Consider the following 17,949-nt stretch of genomic DNA (forward strand, 5'->3'; position numbering starts at 1 on the left):
AAAAAATAAATAAATAAATAATTGATCTACTAATATATAGACATCATAGGTATATATATATATATATATATATATATATATATATATATATATATATATATATATCTCATAGGTATATATATATAATTAGATCATTAATTAATTAATCATCAAAACGAATAGAATTAAATAACCAAGGATTTCCCACACATCACATTAAGGTGATGAAGGGTAGTGTAGGAAATTCTGTTTGTTGATTGGATGGCTATGTGCGAGATGCTTTTAGCTGATTGGACAGTACTCCAAGGAGGTACTGTTCACTGATTGGCTAGCTGTCGTGACTCGAGCGAGTGGAGTCGTGTTAATATTAGGACTCATCATGGCGCTCGGTTCACCTCGGCACGGTAAGGACTGTTTAATGACAAAAATAACAATTTTCATCTCATTTACGCTCTGACATGGAAGAATGTCACCGGTTATATGTGAAGTTACAATTGGGTGTCAAAACAGTTCTCAAATATGCACTTTTGAAAGGATGAAAGACTCGGGTTTGTCATTAGCACTGCGGCTAGCGGCGACTGACATCCAGCTCGCGTGCGGTTACATGATGCAGCTCACGCGATCTAAAAATTATGTGTGCCGTAACCCAGTGAGATGCCCAGCGTGACAGTATCTGTTTAACATGTCTTTGATGCTCAAAATGTTGTCTAGTCAGGCAGCTCTTTAGGAATTGAGACACAGCCTATTATGCACAATGCTCGATTATTGTGTGTTGTTTACAATAACACACATGTACCATGGTACCAACACTGTCTCCTTGGTGTTTCGTTTTTTGCGCGTCTACTTATAATCCTATAGTGTTCTTACTTTGCTGTGCTATGTAAATGCCATAGTACTCGAATATGGTAATTATTCAGTACCATTATATGTATATTTCTGATTTGAAGCAGTATTATCATCTAATACCATTACTACACCAATACTACTGGCACAGTAAACTAATTTTGTAAGGGCAAAGCACAATATTTCTCTGTATTTATTAAATATTTCGTCACAATTATGCAATTACTTGTAATTACTTGATCTTCTGACGAGTTTGTTCTCTCTTTTGTAAAAGGTTAAGAAGTTTTTGGGGGTTAAATTTTGTAAAAACTGATGATTCTGGACAAATTATGATTTTAAATTAGCCGTTTTATTAGAATAACTAAATGTATGAACCCTTAGTGTCTTAAAATGAACGTAGTATTGAAAAATAAGTCACAAGTATATACTTTGTGGAAACCAAATGTCTCCCAAACTTTCATTGTGTGGAAGTTTTTGGAAACTAAAAATGATAAATTATGATTTTAAGTGAGCTGTTTTTTTTTTTTTTTTTTAAATATAGAGTAACTATATTTTCTAGTTTATTACACGTCTTCCTTATGCTGACATTACAAAAATAACATCTAGCTCCAACAATTAAAAAAATATAATAATTTTTTTTACTTTGTGGGAGCCAAATGTCCCCAAAACTGTAAATCCTACATTGTGAGGAACTTTGGGAGGAACCATCTTCAGAAATATACTAAGTAATGTCTACTTTAAGGTCTCTTTTAGAGGTATAGGTTGTATAATTATAATTAACTGTGTTTGCTCATTCTTCAAGTTAATGCACTGATCCTGCTGTAATCTTCTTGTCTGTCAGCGAGAGTGTTATTTACTTTTCCCACCCAGTGTCTTTATCTTCCATGTCATAAATAAAGATCATGGGATTTTTGTGTTCGTTTCTAATGTGGCGGATGCAGTTTAATCTAAACTCATTGAACCTAATCTAACACGTGCAGCAGGCAGCAGGCGCAGGGTGTGCGTGATAAGTGTGTGTCTGTACGTGTTCGTCCTCCTCCACACATGCAGTCACACTGGGACTGAATATACTGAAATACACTGCTGTGCATGAGCACTAGTGTGCGTTTTATATCATGATTTGGTTTTGTTGTCCTTTCTTAGTCACAAACATTTTATTTCTGCATGGATAGTTTAAATTCTCTTCCCTTCTTTTGAATTTCGTCTGACTGCAGCAGTGCTGATGTTACATTGCAGTGTGATTATAACACAGCCTGTGTCTGTGGAAATCACTTATCTTATTTGATCTAATCAGATCTGATGTGAATGCACTGTCATGAGAACCAACTAAATTAATGGTTAAACGAAAAAACAATTCTTGACTGAAAGTTTGAATGGATGATTCTATTATATATCCATTAGCATCTCATTTGCTAATGGATATATATATGTATATACACACACACACACATAATGACCATTTTTAATGTTTTGAAAGGAGTCCCTAATGTGTATGCTTTGATAAAAATACACTAATATTTGATAATACTTGAAATAACTATTTCCTGTTGTAAAGTATTTTAAAATGTAATTTATTCCTTTGATCAAAGCTGAATTTTCAGCATCATTACTCCAATCTTCAGTGTCACATGACCCTTCAGAAATAATTCTAATATGATGATTTGCTGGATGGATGTGTTTTTCAATGCAGTCTATTCCAAAAACACAGTAAATAAAAATTTTTGACACACTATTATGATAATACTAACAGTGCTCTGGAAAATTCTTTGGAGTTGGATGATAGAAGGATGATAAAAGCACTTCTGTGTCCTTCAAAACTAAACTGCTTGGTAACACACAACAAAATTGAAAAAGGACAAAATTTAATTATTTTTTTATTTTCTGAAAATAGGTGACAGGTTCTTTAACAGACATTTCTCTGCCTTCTCTTATGAGAGAAAATGCAAAATACAGTTTATTAATATCCTGAATAACCAAGAGGGCATTGCTTCTAGGCATGGGAACCTTAAAGCATAGTGAGGAAATGCAAATACTTAATTTGCAATTCTTTGAATTTTGATCATAATATGCTTTTATAGATGTAAGTGTTCAGCTTTGAACCTGGTTCATTTCACTTCTTTACTTTTCTTTACTTTTCTCTTCTTTGTTTGGTGCATCCCTTAATTGAACATGAATTGGGTTTGTAAGCTCTCAGTACTAACCCTGATTGCCAACACGAGAAACACAGCTGCACACTTGTGCCTTCTGATTGGACCTTGAAGGGATAGTTCACACAAAAAATGAAAATTACCCCATGATTTACTCACCCTCAAGCCATCCAAGGTGTATATGACTATCTTCTTTCAGACGAACACAATCGGAGTTATATTAAATAATGTCCAGGCTAATCCATGCTTTATAATGGGAGTGGATGGTGGCCCAAATTCTAAAGACAGGAAAAATGCACTCATCCATTATAAAAGAAGTCCACACGGCGCTGCGGGGTTAATAAAGGCCTTCTGAACTGAAGCGATGCGTTTGTGTAAGAAAAACATCCATATTTCAAACTTTATAAACTGTAATCTCTAGCTTTTGCTAACTGTCATACGCGTGTTCACGAGAGAGTGGTGTCCCAGTTTATGACGTAGGACGCATGCGCAGTGTGAGCTCCGGTGACGAACACGGAAGTGCAGAGGAGAGAACAAAACAAAATACCGGTCACGAATTAAAAGTACAAAACTAGGATTTCTTAAGAAAAATGTCAGAGGATTTCAATATAAGCCAAGAGAAGACTTTGTTTTTTGCCCAGCCATATTTGTTTGAACCGGAGTATACCGACCAGGAACTCCGGGAGATGGAGGAGGCTGCAGCAGCAAAACAAACTGAAAAACTGTTGGCCGAGGCATGTTTATTGTCGGAGTAAATGCCAATCACTAGCGAAAACCACGTTAGCCAAACCCCGTAATACACATTACCAAAAACAGCAGACTAAGAGGGAGACAACACACCCAGATAGCGAGCAGTAAACAAACCGCGCAACTGATAGAGAGAGCGGTAACTCACCCATCTGATGAGCCGAAAGTGGTGGAAGACGCAACAGGGTAGAGAGCTCGCAGCAGCCCGATGGCAAAACTTGCAGGCAGTAAAAATTGCAGTCAACAATCAAGTCCAAAGCACCGACAGTTAGAATTGGAGTAATCCGAAAAGCACAGTAATCCGATGGTGATATAGAAATACAAATAAAGCAGTAATCCGATCAGTGCAGCAAAACATACAAACAAACAAACAATCTAGTCGCGCACAGCGCTCTGCATCTTCCTTTGATGTCGGCGCACGTAATCTCAAGACTTTAGCTTTGTTGAAGCAACCCGGATATTCACAAGAAATCAGCATTTTAACACTAATATAATCTAGAGTATAGCTCAAATAATTCATTTCTTCATGTGGATTTCCTTTGCTGTACACAGCTTGGTTTTCGCGAGACTAGCATATTCTCACCAGAGCTCACGCTGCGCATGCGTCTTACGTCACAAGTTGGAACGCCACTCGCTCATGAACGCGCGAACGACAGCTAGCGGAAGTTAGAGATTACGGTTTATAAAGTTTTAAATATGGATATTTTTCTTACACAAACGCATCGCTTCGCTTCAGAAGGCCTTTATTAACCCCCCGGAGCCATGTGGACTTCTTTTATAATGGATGAGTGCATTTTTTCTGTCTTTAGAATTTGGGCCACCATCCACTCCCATTATAAAGCATGGATTAGCCTCCAGAGTTAGATATAACTCTGATTATATTTGTCTGAAAGAAGAGTGTCATATACACCTAGGATGGCTTGGGTGAGTAAATCATGGTTCATTTTGAGTAAATCATTTTTGGGTGAACTAACACTTTAGGGAGGGAAGAAGTGAAGGCCAATGAACAGAGGCGGCTTAAGAGAATATACACTCTCTCTGAGTTATATGATCCCTGCAGATGTTGATCTGATGTAGTCAGGGCCAGTTTTGGTCGTTGCAGGTGCACATTACAGAGTTGCAGCCAAACTCAAATCCAGATCTGATTAATGAGTTTCAGACACACACAAGCCATTCCTTTCCTTCTCTGTTGCACAAATGACATTCATTCATCAGCTCGTTCTCAGTGTTAAAGGCTTTTATTCTCTACAGAACATCCTTTCGGCCATTTGATCGACACCCTCCGGAGCGAACAGTATGAAGAGCTGAGATATTTCAACCCACAGAAGCTCAGTGATGACAGATATGGTGAGTTACTCAGTGCTTTAGGGTCTTTAACTAAATTAATTAACTAAATAAGTTAATTGCGAAAGTACTTACTGACTCTTTTTCTTCTAGAGAAACTTCCGTTCTGTATTCGGGTTCTCCTGGAGTCTGCCGTTCGTAAGTGTGACGGGTTCTACGTGAAGACGGAGGATGTCTCTAATATTTTGGACTGGCAGACGCAGCAGAACCAGGCCGAGGTTGTGTTCTCGCCCGCCAGGGTTCTGCTGCAGGATTTTACGTGAGTTATCGACTAGGGATGCATGATTTGGGGGAAAATCTAATTATGATTTTTCTGATTTTGATTTTTAAAAAATTAGAGATGCACCGATCGATCGGCCAGGGATCGGAATCGGCCGATTTTCCTCATGATCGGCCCGGATCGGTGATCAGCCAATCAGTCTCACTTCTTACCGATTCCGAGCCGATCTGTTTTGTTACCAGCGACACAGGCAATAACGTCAGCTGCGCGTTCTCGCTCTCTTCTCTCCGACGGCAAAGTGACACACACCCGCGCGGGCGCCCCCTCTCTCTCTCTCTCAATCATCTCATTTGCTCCAGTTAAATAGTGCTTGTATTGCGTATAATTTCATTCCTGCAGGTTTCGCGCTCACACCAAAAGCGCGCGCACCGCTGATTTATATTTGTGGAGCGAACAAGCCGCACTCAGTCTCAAACAGAGACAAAAGTCAAACAGTCACAACAAGTACTAAAATGAGTGGCTTACTGTGCTTAAATGGTCAAATACATACAAATTTATGTCAAAATGCCTGTCTTGGTGATTATTCAGATAAACACAGTCAGTTTTGGATCGCTAAATAGCTAAAAAAGAGAACGCATGTTGTGTAACAGTATTGGGTCCGTTCATAAACTCTTAAAGGGACAGCAGTCCAATATTTCTGCTGCTGTCTGTCATGTTATTTAAAGAACAAAAGACAAAGAAAATCACTTTCTGCTCTTGACTGAATACATTTTATAACTTTAATGGTAAGAATAAATCTGTATTTAATATTTACACTACAGACTACAGAAATTAAGGTAACCAATGTAAAATAACACATCCAAATTACTTTAATTTCTGTAGTATTTCTTACCTGAATAAAAACCTACTTAACCTGAAAAACTTTATAGTTTTATAGCTCTCTTTATTCTATTGCATTTATTTGTGCTGTTGTTTGCAATTTTTTTTTTATTTGTTCTTTTTACTTGGGTTTTTTTTTATGAAAATAAAACTTTGCGTAGAAGAAAAGTAGATTTTTGTATTATAGTTCTTAGAAAGAAAATCGGAATCGGCAAAAAACGGTATCGGCAGATCACACTAACGAAAAAAAACAGAAAATTGCATCTCTAAAAAAAAAAAATCAAGCTTTTTGCTTGTTTTTAGGGCTGCACAATTTGGTCAGAATTTTGTGACTATATCCTTATAATATGTGACCCTGGACCACAAAACGAGTCATAAGGGTCAATTTTTTGAAATTGAGATTTGAAATTGAGAAGTTGAATAAATAATCTTTCCATTGATGTATGTTTGTTATGATAGGACAATATTTGGCTGAGATACAACTATTTGAAAATCTGGAATCTGAGGGTGCAAAAAAATAAAAAAATTGCCTTTTAAAGTTGTCCAAATGAAGTCCTTAGCAACAAATATTACTTACAAAAATATTTTTTTATATATTTACAGTAGGAAATGTACAAAATATCTTAATGGAACATGATCTTTACCTAATATCCTAATGATTTTTGGCATAAAAGAAAAATCGATCATTTTGACCCATACAATGTATTGTTGGCTATTGCTACAAATATACCTGTGCAACTTATGACTGGTTTTGTGGTCCAGGGTCACATATAAGTGCTCGAATCGCGCATTGTCAATACAAGATCTTGACCAAAAATTCATGGAAATAAATGTTGTGATGTTATTTCCATCGAGAGGTGCATCAATTTTTGGTCAAGATCTTGTATTGACAATGCAAGAGGTGAGCACTCTGTAAAGTCTCCTCCAGCACATCCCAAAGACTTTCAATGAATTTAAGGTCATTTAATGAATTTTCAGTAAATTTAAGGTAATTTAAGGTGCCAATTCATGTGTGAAAATGATTCTTCATGCTCCCTCACAACCATTCTGTCACAGTTTGAGCTTGATGAATCTTGACATTGTCATCCTGGGATATGGCCATGATGTGTCTTCCAACATGGTTGTTTAAAAAATGAAAAGCTACAAACTCCATCAGTTAGGGTTAGAAGAACTGTTCCCAAACATATAACATGCTAGAAACATAATAATCACTGCAATAATGATCCAGGCATAGACTCTTAAGCATTTGCCTGTTTTAATCTAAACAGCGGCTTTTAAAATCGAGTATTTAAGAGAAATAAAATAACAATAATGACTCTATTTAATTCAGTCGCAGTCTTTGCAATTTGATAATAACACTAAGCAATATCACGATTTTGATTAATCGTGCAGCCCTATTGACAACATCTGCACATTAACTGGGCTTGTTCATAACCTTGGATATGTCCTGATGCCTCCTGTATGTGTTTGTTCACAGGGGAATTCCTGCTATGGTGGATCTGGCAGCCATGAGAGATGCTTTAGCTAAACAGGGGGTTGATCCAAACTTGGTGAACCCCAGATGCCCCACAGACCTCATCGTAGATCATTCACTACAGATTGACTACAGCAAATGGTGAGAGTGAACTCATGGGCTAGAGAAAGGATTAAACCAGTATTTATGTTTAAAAACCCAATAATTACAGCATTAACATAAACAACGATTATGCCCAGAAGTTATAATGTACACAGTAATTAGTGTGCTGATGTATTGTGGTTCAGGATTTTTTGGTAAACCCTCTCTTTTTCTAACCTTAACCAGGCAAGATGCAACAAGTTTTCACCATCAAGCGACAAAACCACTAACAAGTGTTGTTAACCTCATTTCTCAGTGCCATCCAGAGCCCTTCAATCCCCGTGGATGAGAGTCACAGGTGCTGCCGTCAGGTCTCCTGCCGGTCGGCCATCTCCACGAGGGAGTCACTGTACAGGTCAACGCCCGGGTCATCGGGGCAGCTGCAGTAAAGCCTCCTGCTCCGACGCCCCCACTGGCAGAACCGCAGCAGTACAGATAGAGAACACACCCCTCCTGTGCCCCTTCCACCTGCAGCCCGTGTCAGAGTACGTCTACACAACACACACACACTAATACACGCTCTCATGTTAATCCGTCTGCTTTCTCTGATGCACTAATGTTTGTCTGACGCACACAGGCCTGAAACTATGATCAGAAATCAAGAGATGGAGCTAACCAGAAACAAAGAGAGACTGCAGTTCTTTAAGGTGAGTCGGTGATTAATATCTACACAAAGACAACATAACATTTTGAGACTTCTTTCAAAAACATTAAAAAGTCCTACAGATTTTTGAACGGTAGTGTAAGTCTTGAGTTTGTTTTGTTCTCTTTCTCCAGTGGTGTTCAAAAGCCTTTAAAAACGTCAACGTGGTACCTCCAGACATCAATACGGTGCATCAGGTGAATCTTGAGTACCTGTGTCAGGTGGTACAGGAAGGGGAGGGGTTTATTTATCCAGACAGTGTGGTGGGAACGGACTCCCACACCACCATGATCAACGGCCTCGGGATCCTGGGCTGGGGTGAGCACGATGTCACTAGTTTGTGTTATTATTTGTGAAATCATCTGTTTTTATTTGCCTCACAATGTCTCTCTCTCTCTCTCATGCTCTCTTTCAGGAGTTGGAGGTATTGAATCAGAGGCGGTCATGTTAGGTCAGCCAGTGTCTTTGACTTTGCCACAGGTTGTCGGCTGTAAACTCGTGGGGACCATCAATCCTCTTGCAACGTCCATTGATATCGTACTGGGTATTACTAAGGTACAGCGAGGTCCTTGTGTCCTTAAAGGATTAGTTCACTTCAGAATTAAAATTTCCTGATAATTGACTCACCCCCATGTCATCCAAGATGTTCATGTCTGTCTTTCTTCAGTCGAAAAGAAGTTAAGGTTTTTGAGGAAAACATTCCAGGATTTTTCTCCATATAGTGGACTTCAATGTGGTTCAACGGGTTGAAGGTCTAAATTACAGTTTTAGTGCAGCTTCAAAGGACTCTACACGATCCCAGCCGAGGAATAAGGGTCTTATCTAGCGAAACGATCAGCCATTTTCTAAAAAAAAACCACAAATGCTGGTCTTGCACTGCTGCGCCACGCTTTTCGTAATCACGTTGGAAAGGTCACGCGTGATGTACTGATCCAGTGTTTACAAAGCGAACATGCAAAGACTAAGTCAGACAGCCTTTACAAAAAAGGTAAAACAACAATGTTGGACAATTTTGAAGTTGGAGGAGAAAATTCGCCCTACCGCGGTACTTCTACCTGCGTCACGCGTGACCTTTTTTACCGTGTGGCGCATTGCGGAGCAGTGCAAGATGAACATTTGTGGTTAAAAGGTATATAATTTTTATTTTTTTAGAAAATAACTGATTGTTTCATTAGATAAGACCCTAATTCTTCGTCTGGGATCGTGTAGAGCCCTTTGAAGCTGCACTGAAACTGACATTTGGATCTTTAATCTGTTGGTTCCTGTTGAAGTCCACTATGTGGAGAAAAATCCTGAAATGTTTTCCTCAAAAACCTTAATTTCTTTTCAACTGAAGAAAGAAAGACATGAACATCTTAGATGACATAAATTATCAGGAAATTTTAATTCTGAAGTGAAATAATCCTTTAATATATGAATACATTAGTGAGCTCACAAATCGACATCTCAAGAAATAACATATTATTCACTGTCTGATCTTTGTGTCTCAGCATCTGCGTCAGGCAGGAATCGGCGGGAAGTTCGTGGAGTTCTTTGGGCCTGGTGTGCCGCAGCTCTCGGCTCCCGATCGGACCACTATCGCTAACATGTGCCCGGAGTACAGCGCCACCGTGAGCTTCTTTCCTGTGGATGACATCACCCTGCAGCACTTTAAACACACTAGTATGGACCGTCCTTTATACTTCAGATTAAAAAGCTTTAAGTGATATTAAGGGTGTAATTTGACGCAAAAATGTTTATCTGATCAGTCTGCAGTGAGGAGAAGCTTGTGGTTTTAGAAGACTACCTGAAGGCTATCAAACTCTTCAGAACCTATGGCGACCAATCAGAAGAGCCGCAGTATTCACAGGTTGGTTCATTTATTTTTTTCCTGAACATTTTGAGAATTAAACAGACTGTTTTTGCTGCTGTACCTTTTTAGACTTCTTCTTTATACAGTACCGCTCAAATGTTTGGTGTGTTTTAATGTTTTGGAAATAAATCTCTTCTCCTCACCATTTATTTGATCTAAAAATATATTGTAAAAACAGTAATATTGTTAAATATTATTACAGTTTAAAATAACACTTACACCGAACTTTTGAACGGTAGTGTAAATCACTGAGTAACCTTCACTTGAAATGAATAACCAAAAGAGCAATAAAAATCCAGAGCATATCCTCCCATAAAACTACCAAGGTCACATGTCATGTGGTTGGTGTTGTAGGTCATTGAGATGAACCTGAGCTCCATTGTGCCTCATGTCAGTGGACCCAAACGGCCACAGGATAGAGTCGCCGTGACTTGCATGAAGGAAGACTTTGTTAACTGTCTGAATGAGAAGGTGAATGCACATATTAACACACACACACACAAAAAGTATTTCTCAGTTAAGTAATGGTACCAAGTTGCTACCTGGGTTTGTTTTTTGTGGCATCCATGTATGTGTAGGTGGGTTTTAAGGGCTTCCACATATCCAAAGACAAGCAGTCAACTCTGGTCCCGTTCCTGCACGAGGGGGCGGAGTATAACCTATCACATGGATCTGTCGTTATCGCTGCTGTCATCAGCTGCACCAATAACTGCAACCCGTCCGTCATGCTGGCCGCAGGTCAGACGTCAACACATCTGTAGATCTGATATGAGCTGTTTGCACAGTGTTTAGTGCCTCTCACATGTATGTCTGTGTTTTTTGTTCAGGTCTACTTGCGAAGAAAGCCGTCGAGGCTGGTCTGACGGTAAAACCGTATATCAGGACCAGTCTGGTGCCCGGCAGTGGAACCGTCACACATTACCTGAACACCAGTGGAGTCCTGCCCTTCCTCAGGAAACTCGGGTACACACACCATACACACGATATTATATACACACACTTAGGTTATCACTGTTAACAAAATATATCACTAAAATGAAAGCTGTAGTAAAAAATTATTTAATTTATATATAATTAAATTGTATATACAAACCTGATTCCAAAAAGTTGGGACACTGTATCTGGAACAATCTCTGTGCGTAAGGGTCAAGGCCGGAAAACCATACTGGATGCCCGTGATGTTCGTGCCCTTAGACGGCACTGCATCACATACAGGAATGCTACTGTAATGGAAATCACAACATGGGCTCAGGAATACTTCCAGAAAACATTGTCTGTGAACACAATCCACCGTGCCATTCGCCGTTGCCGGCTAAATCTCCATAGGTCAAAAAAGAAGCCATATCGAAACATGATCCAGAAGCGCAGGCGTTTTCTCTGTGCCAAGGCTCATTTAAAATGGACTGTGGAAAAGTGGAAAACTGTTCTGTGGTCAGACGAATTCTTTTTGGAAAACTGGGATGCCATGTCATCCGGACTAAAGAGGACAAGGACAACCCAAGTTGTTATCAGCGCTCAGTTCAGAAGCCTGCATCTCTGATGGTATGGGGTTGCATGAGTGCGTGTGGCATGGGCAGCTTACACATCTGGAAAGGCACCATCAATGCTGAAAAGTATATCCAAGTTCTAGAACAACATATGGTCCCATCCAGACGTCATCTCTTTCAGGGAAGACCTTGTATTTTCCAACATGACAATGCCAGACCACATACTGCATCAATTACAACATCATGGCTGCGTAGAAGAAGGATCCGGGTACTGAAATGGCCAGCCTGCAGTCCAGATCTTTCACCCATAGAAAACATTTGGCGCATCATAAAGAGGAAGATGCGACAAAGAAGACCTAAGACAGTTGAGCAACTAGAAGCCTGTATTAGACAAGAATGGGACAACATTCCTATTCCTAAACTTGAGCAACTTGTCTCCTCAGTCCCCAGACGTTTGCAGACTGTTATAAAAAGAAGAGATGTGTTGATGCCATGAAATTTAAAATCAACTTATTTTTCCCTTAAAATGATACATTTTCTCAGTTTAAACATTTGATATGTCATCTATGTTGTATTCTGAATAAAATATTGAAATTTGAAACTTCCACATCATAGCATTCCTTTTTTTATTCACAATTTGTACAGTGTCCACATTTTTTTGGAATCGGGTTTGTAATTGTAAAATGTATGCTTTGAACATTTCTGTAGCATTTAGTGCTTATTGCTTTTCATAGTTTTTAATTTTATTTTTGTGTTCTGTTCCAATAATGAACGATTATTATAGCCTTTATAATAGCCTTTTTTCACATAAACACACTCACAATTTTTAAATAATGACCCATGTATGTTTTTCAATCATGGGTTTCAGGTTCGAGGTGGTGGGTTATGGATGTGCAACGTGTGTGGGCAACACAGCACCTTTACCTGAGAGTGTGGTAGATGCCATTAAACAGGTGAGGCAGAACTCTCATTTTGTCTCTTTCTTTCTGAACATCTGCATGTTAACCTGAGCTGTCTGCTTGTGTGCAGGGTGATTTGGTGGCGTGTGGCGTTCTGTCTGGAAACAGGCATTTAGAAGGACGCCTGTGTGACTGCGTGCGGGCAAATTATTTGGCCTCGCCCCCGCTGGTGGTGGCGTATGCGATCGCAGGCACAGTCAGCATCAACCTTGAGACAGAACCACTAGGAGTGAACTCAGAGGGGAAGGACGTGTATCTGCGGGATATCTGGCCATCCAAAGAAGAGGTGAACCACACAGAGGAGAACGTCGTCATCGCCTCCATGTTCAAAGACCTAAAGAACCGAATGGAGGTGCAAAAAATTTCATAGCACATTTTCTTCAGAAGATAAAACAATAGGATTCATTTGAATTGATTGATTCACTGAATCAGTTGAATCATTAGAATTGTATGTTTAATACCAGCTGATTTGTGTGATTGTCTGCAGAAAGGAAGTACGTTCTGGAACAGTTTAGACTCTGCCGATTCTGCCCTCTTCCCGTGGGATCCAAAATCCACCTACATCCGCTGTCCGTCCTTTTTCAGCAAACTGGTGAGTGTCATCCAGTGTTATTTAATATTATTTGTATACTATTATAGTATTAGTTAATATTTTGAATTGACTTTTATTTTTATATTTTCAGTTTTCACTTTAAGTTTCAGTATTTTTATGTGCTTTTGTCATTTTTATTAGTTTTTGTTTTTTTATTTTTCAATTTAGCTTTAATTTATTTTTATCTTAAAATAAGTTTTAGTACTTGAACTTTTTTATTTAGTTAGCTGCCAAGGCAGTATTTGTCCTTTTCATTTTAAGTTTTTTAAGTTTTTCATCTAATATGTGTTTTATTTTATTTCAGCTTTATTTAATTTAACAAAAATTATTTTAATAGTTTTAATTTTAGTTAATAACAACACTGGTGTCATTCGGATGCGTGTCTCCCCAATTTTCACTGTATTTCAACACTAACTCTGCCCCTGTTTCTCTTCGTCTCAGACTAAAGAGGTGTGCGCTCCTCAGTCCATTGACAGTGCGTACCCGCTCCTCTTTCTGGGTGATAAAGTAACAACCGATCACATTTCTCCAGCGGGAAGCATCGCAAGAGTCAGCGCTGCCGCCAAATACCTGCAGAGCAAACGGTGAGATTATTTCGATGTTTTTTTTTCACTCTTTCTTTTCAGTATGCTTCATATATTTGTCCTTAAACTCATTTCAGCCCCTCTGAGTGAGTGTTGCAAGTGTTGAGAAGTCAAATTCATTATAGTGAATTAATTCATTTGAACGATTCATTCCTCAGAGTCATTGTTTAGTGTTCATGGAATTCCTGCATTGTGTTTTTGTAGTAAAACTGCTTTTTATTACTATGTTGATCAATTTTATGATAAAGACAATCAGATGCTAAGTTTAATTCCTTTATATGTTTGACTCAGTCTGACCCCTCGTGAGTTCAATTCTTACGGCGCACGGAGAGGAAATGATGCCGTGATGACTCGAGGAACATTTGCCAGCATTAAGCTTCAAAACCGTCTCATCGGGAAGACCGGACCCAAAACACTGCACATTCCGTCAGGACAAACGGTTAGTGTCCGGACTGAACCGGTTTGAACATGATTCCTTCTGACTCTGAACTCATGGTTTGGTTTGTGTTGTCCCATCACAGCTGGATGTGTTTGAAGCTGCTGAACGCTATCAGAGAGATGGAGTTCCCCTCATAATCCTGGCAGGAAAAGAGTACGGCTCTGGCAGCTCACGCGACTGGGCTGCCAAAGGACCTTATTTACTGGTACTGGAACTGTAATCCTTTTTCTGAGAAAGTGTCTGGAAATCCCTTGAACTTCTTTTTGTTCTGCTACACAAACACTTCACACTGGCTGTTTGTGTGTATCTCAGGGTGTGCGTGCGGTGATAGCAGAGAGCTTTGAGAAGATTCATAAGAATCATTTGGTGGGGATGGGAATCGCTCCGCTGCAGTTCCTGCCAGGACAGAATGCCGACTCGCTGGAGCTGTGTGGAAAAGAGCGATTCACCATAAACATCCCACAGGAGCTCACGCCCCAACAACAGCTCACAGTACAGGTAGAGCGACAAAACATCACTTCACTTCAGCATTTCCATTGAGATGTCCTTGCACACAATAACCGGTGTAGTCTGTTTTTTTGGGGGGGGCCAATAAATTTTTATTTATTGATGAGGAGTTTAGCTAGCAGGAAACATAAATTAATGATGTAATATTTTTCTACATTCTCTTTTGAGAAGTCAAACAATCCAAAGAAAATTCACAAACAAATGACTCTTATAAACCAGTTCTTTATAGTGAATCAAAAGCAGACAGCGCCACCTGTGTAGTCCGATTCATGAACAAATGACTCTTATGAACCAGTTCTTTATAGTGAATCAAAAGCAGACAGCGCCACCTGTGTAGTCCGATTCATGAACAAATGACTCTTATGAACCAGTTCTTTATAGTGAATCAAAAGCTGACAGCATAACCAGTGCAGTCCAATTCACGAACAAATGACTCTTACAAATCAGTTCTTTATAGTGAATCAAAAGCAGACAGCGCCACCTGTGTAGTCCGATTCATGAACATATGACTCTTATGAACCAGTTCTTTATAGTGAATCAAAAGCTGACAGCGTAACCAGTGTAGTCCGATTCACGAACAATTGACTCTTATGAACCAGTTCTTTATAGTGAATCAAAAGCTGACAGCATAACCAGTGCAGTCGAACAAATGACTCTTACAAATCAGTTCTTTATAGTGAATCAAAAGCAGAAAGCGTAACCAGTGCAGTCCAATTCACGAACAAATGACTCTTACAAATCAGTTCTTTATAGTGAATCAAAAGCAGACAGCGCCACCTGTGTAGTCCGATTCATGAACATATGACTCTTATGAACCAGTTCTTTATAGTGAATCAAAAGCTGACAGCGTAACCAGTGTAGTCCGATTCACGAACAATTGACTCTTATGAACCAGTTCTTTATAGTGAATCAAAAGCAGACAGCATAACCAGTGCAGTCGAACAAATGACTCTTACAAATCAGTTCTTTATAGTGAATCAAAAGCAGAAAGCGTAACCAGTGCAGTCCAATTCACGAACAAATGACTCTTACAAATCAGTTCTTTATAGTGAATCAAAAGCTGACAGCGTAACCAGTGTAGTCCGATTCACGAACAAATGAACAAATGAACAAATGACAAATGATAGGTTCTTTTTACTAAGTTAAAAAAAATATAGCATAGCCACTGTATTCAGATTCACAAACAAATGACTCGTTTGAACCAGTTATTTTTAGTGAATCAAAAACAAGCAGCACAACCAGTGTAGGACAAACAAAATACTTTTCTGAGGTGATCCTTTTAAATGAATCATTCATGAAGACTCACTAACTCATCTATTGGATAAATAGCAATAGAATTACATTGTTTGGGACCTGCTGTTATTAAACCTGTCATTATTAAAATTAATATTTTTGTAGTCATGTGACATCTAATGTTTTTGTCTGCTTTTGTTTCCAGACGAGCACGGGGAAGAGTTTCAGTGTCATGGCTCTTTTCGAGAACGACATGGATGTGGCATTTTTCAGACACGGAGGCATCCTGAAGTACGTAGCTCGTTCTCTGCTGCTGTAGCACAATCAGACTCATAGCCACGGAGACGCCCGGCGGACCTCTGATCGGCACAGCGCCACCCAGAGGCCTTCAGGAGGTCTTATGAACTCTGAACGCTGTGCCTCTTGTTTGCAGAATCCTCCCGTCTCGGAGGATGTCATTATTTTGCACTTAAAGCAACAAATGTCCAACGTTTCTCTTTAAATCATTCTCTCCACACCTAGACGCGATTCGGCACGACAAGGTGTATTTTGCGGTCTGGTTGTGGAGCGTAAACTTTGGGCATTTCATATTGCAGTGCCTGCAACATGTGTCAAGGAACTGTTCTTCTAAACTGAGCTTTTCAGTCTGGACGCAAAGACCGCACGACGACCTCGCAGCCAATGGAGGCTTTGCTCTTGTTTCATGGTGCTGATTTTGACACGGGCACTTTGATGGAGTGAAAGTGTCCACATGTTCACTGTTGTTTCTTCATTTCCCAGCGTTTGTTTCTGTATGAACGTCCACATATCCCCGCCACAACAAAAAAAAAAGCACTCTTTGTTTTGATCTGTTCCAGTAAAATATTAGTTTATTTATTATGATGATCGTCCACTTAGTGTCTTCTGTTACTGGGATTGTGAGTGACAATGATGGCTAAAATATTAAAAAAGTTGCTTTTTAACGACATCTGATGGAGCCCGAGACATATGTTCAACCATAAACATTATATGATATATATATTAATCTGAGCTCACGTTAGAGAGTGAACGATGGCTGGTTTTTGTACTGTCGCAGTGCTGTTTGCCTTGTTGCGATGTTTGGCTTCAGTCCTTGTGTTCTGTGTGTGGAGACAGTATGCAAATCCTCAGCACTGGGGTGAACGATGCAGTAGACAAATCTTTTCTTGAATTATGCTGTTACTGTAAATAATTTTTAATAAATAATGACATCAGCATGCTGAGTTTGTCTTTTCTGCATTTATAATACTATATTAGGTTGTCAGTCACCCTCTATGACATTTTACTTAATATACATTTTAGAATTTTTAAAATATACTTTGAAACATTAATCATTTGTACTTTGATAAAGTGCATGGTAATGCGCCTCCCTTACACTGGGGGCGCTGTGGAAATGAGCGAATCATTTCTGTAGAATGTAGAGCATATTCAGTCTAGCTTGGCCACTCTCATCAGCACAAAGCGCCTGGAATCAGGCAATATGACGGTTTTTCAGTAACTACTGGCACTTTTGTCTCGGTTTAACATAACATGTATAAAATAAAAACATTTCACACTTTAATTTGTCTGTAATTTGTCTAACAATGTCCAATAGTGAATATACATCCGTCAAAGAAAAGCTTCTACACACTAAAATTATATTTTTCGGAAAACATATTTAAATTGTTTAGTTTACTCTGCTTAGAATATCATAGTTTTATTCAAATAATATTTTATGAATATTTTCTTATGCTAAGCAATAAAGTATATACATAAAAGCATTTGAAAAGTATTTAAAATTAAAAGTCAGTTTTTAATTGTCGTTTAATAATAGTTACGCGGCCCCGCGCTGGTGTATATGTGCTTTGCAGAATAAAAGAAT

General features: G+C 38.9%; 1 protein-coding gene across 1 annotated transcript; it reads left to right on the top strand.

The window, feature by feature from the left end:
• The first annotated feature begins 277 nt into the window (after positions 1-277).
• Positions 278-17,305, top strand: ireb2 (iron-responsive element binding protein 2). Its single transcript, XM_051884389.1, is given in 22 exon segments — positions 278-383; positions 4,968-5,063; positions 5,154-5,319; positions 7,637-7,774; positions 8,031-8,057; positions 8,059-8,259; positions 8,352-8,421; positions 8,552-8,735; positions 8,833-8,972; positions 9,908-10,079; positions 10,166-10,266; positions 10,624-10,740; positions 10,848-11,007; positions 11,097-11,232; positions 12,625-12,709; positions 12,786-13,067; positions 13,203-13,307; positions 13,749-13,891; positions 14,183-14,330; positions 14,413-14,535; positions 14,643-14,828; positions 16,276-17,305. Coding segments are annotated over 22 exon segments (2,919 nt in total). The 5' UTR covers positions 278-358; the 3' UTR covers positions 16,390-17,305.
• The last annotated feature ends 644 nt before the right edge of the window (positions 17,306-17,949 follow it).

Source organism: Ctenopharyngodon idella, chromosome 24, assembly GCF_019924925.1.
Source record: "Ctenopharyngodon idella isolate HZGC_01 chromosome 24, HZGC01, whole genome shotgun sequence".
NCBI lineage: Eukaryota > Metazoa > Chordata > Actinopteri > Cypriniformes > Xenocyprididae > Ctenopharyngodon > Ctenopharyngodon idella.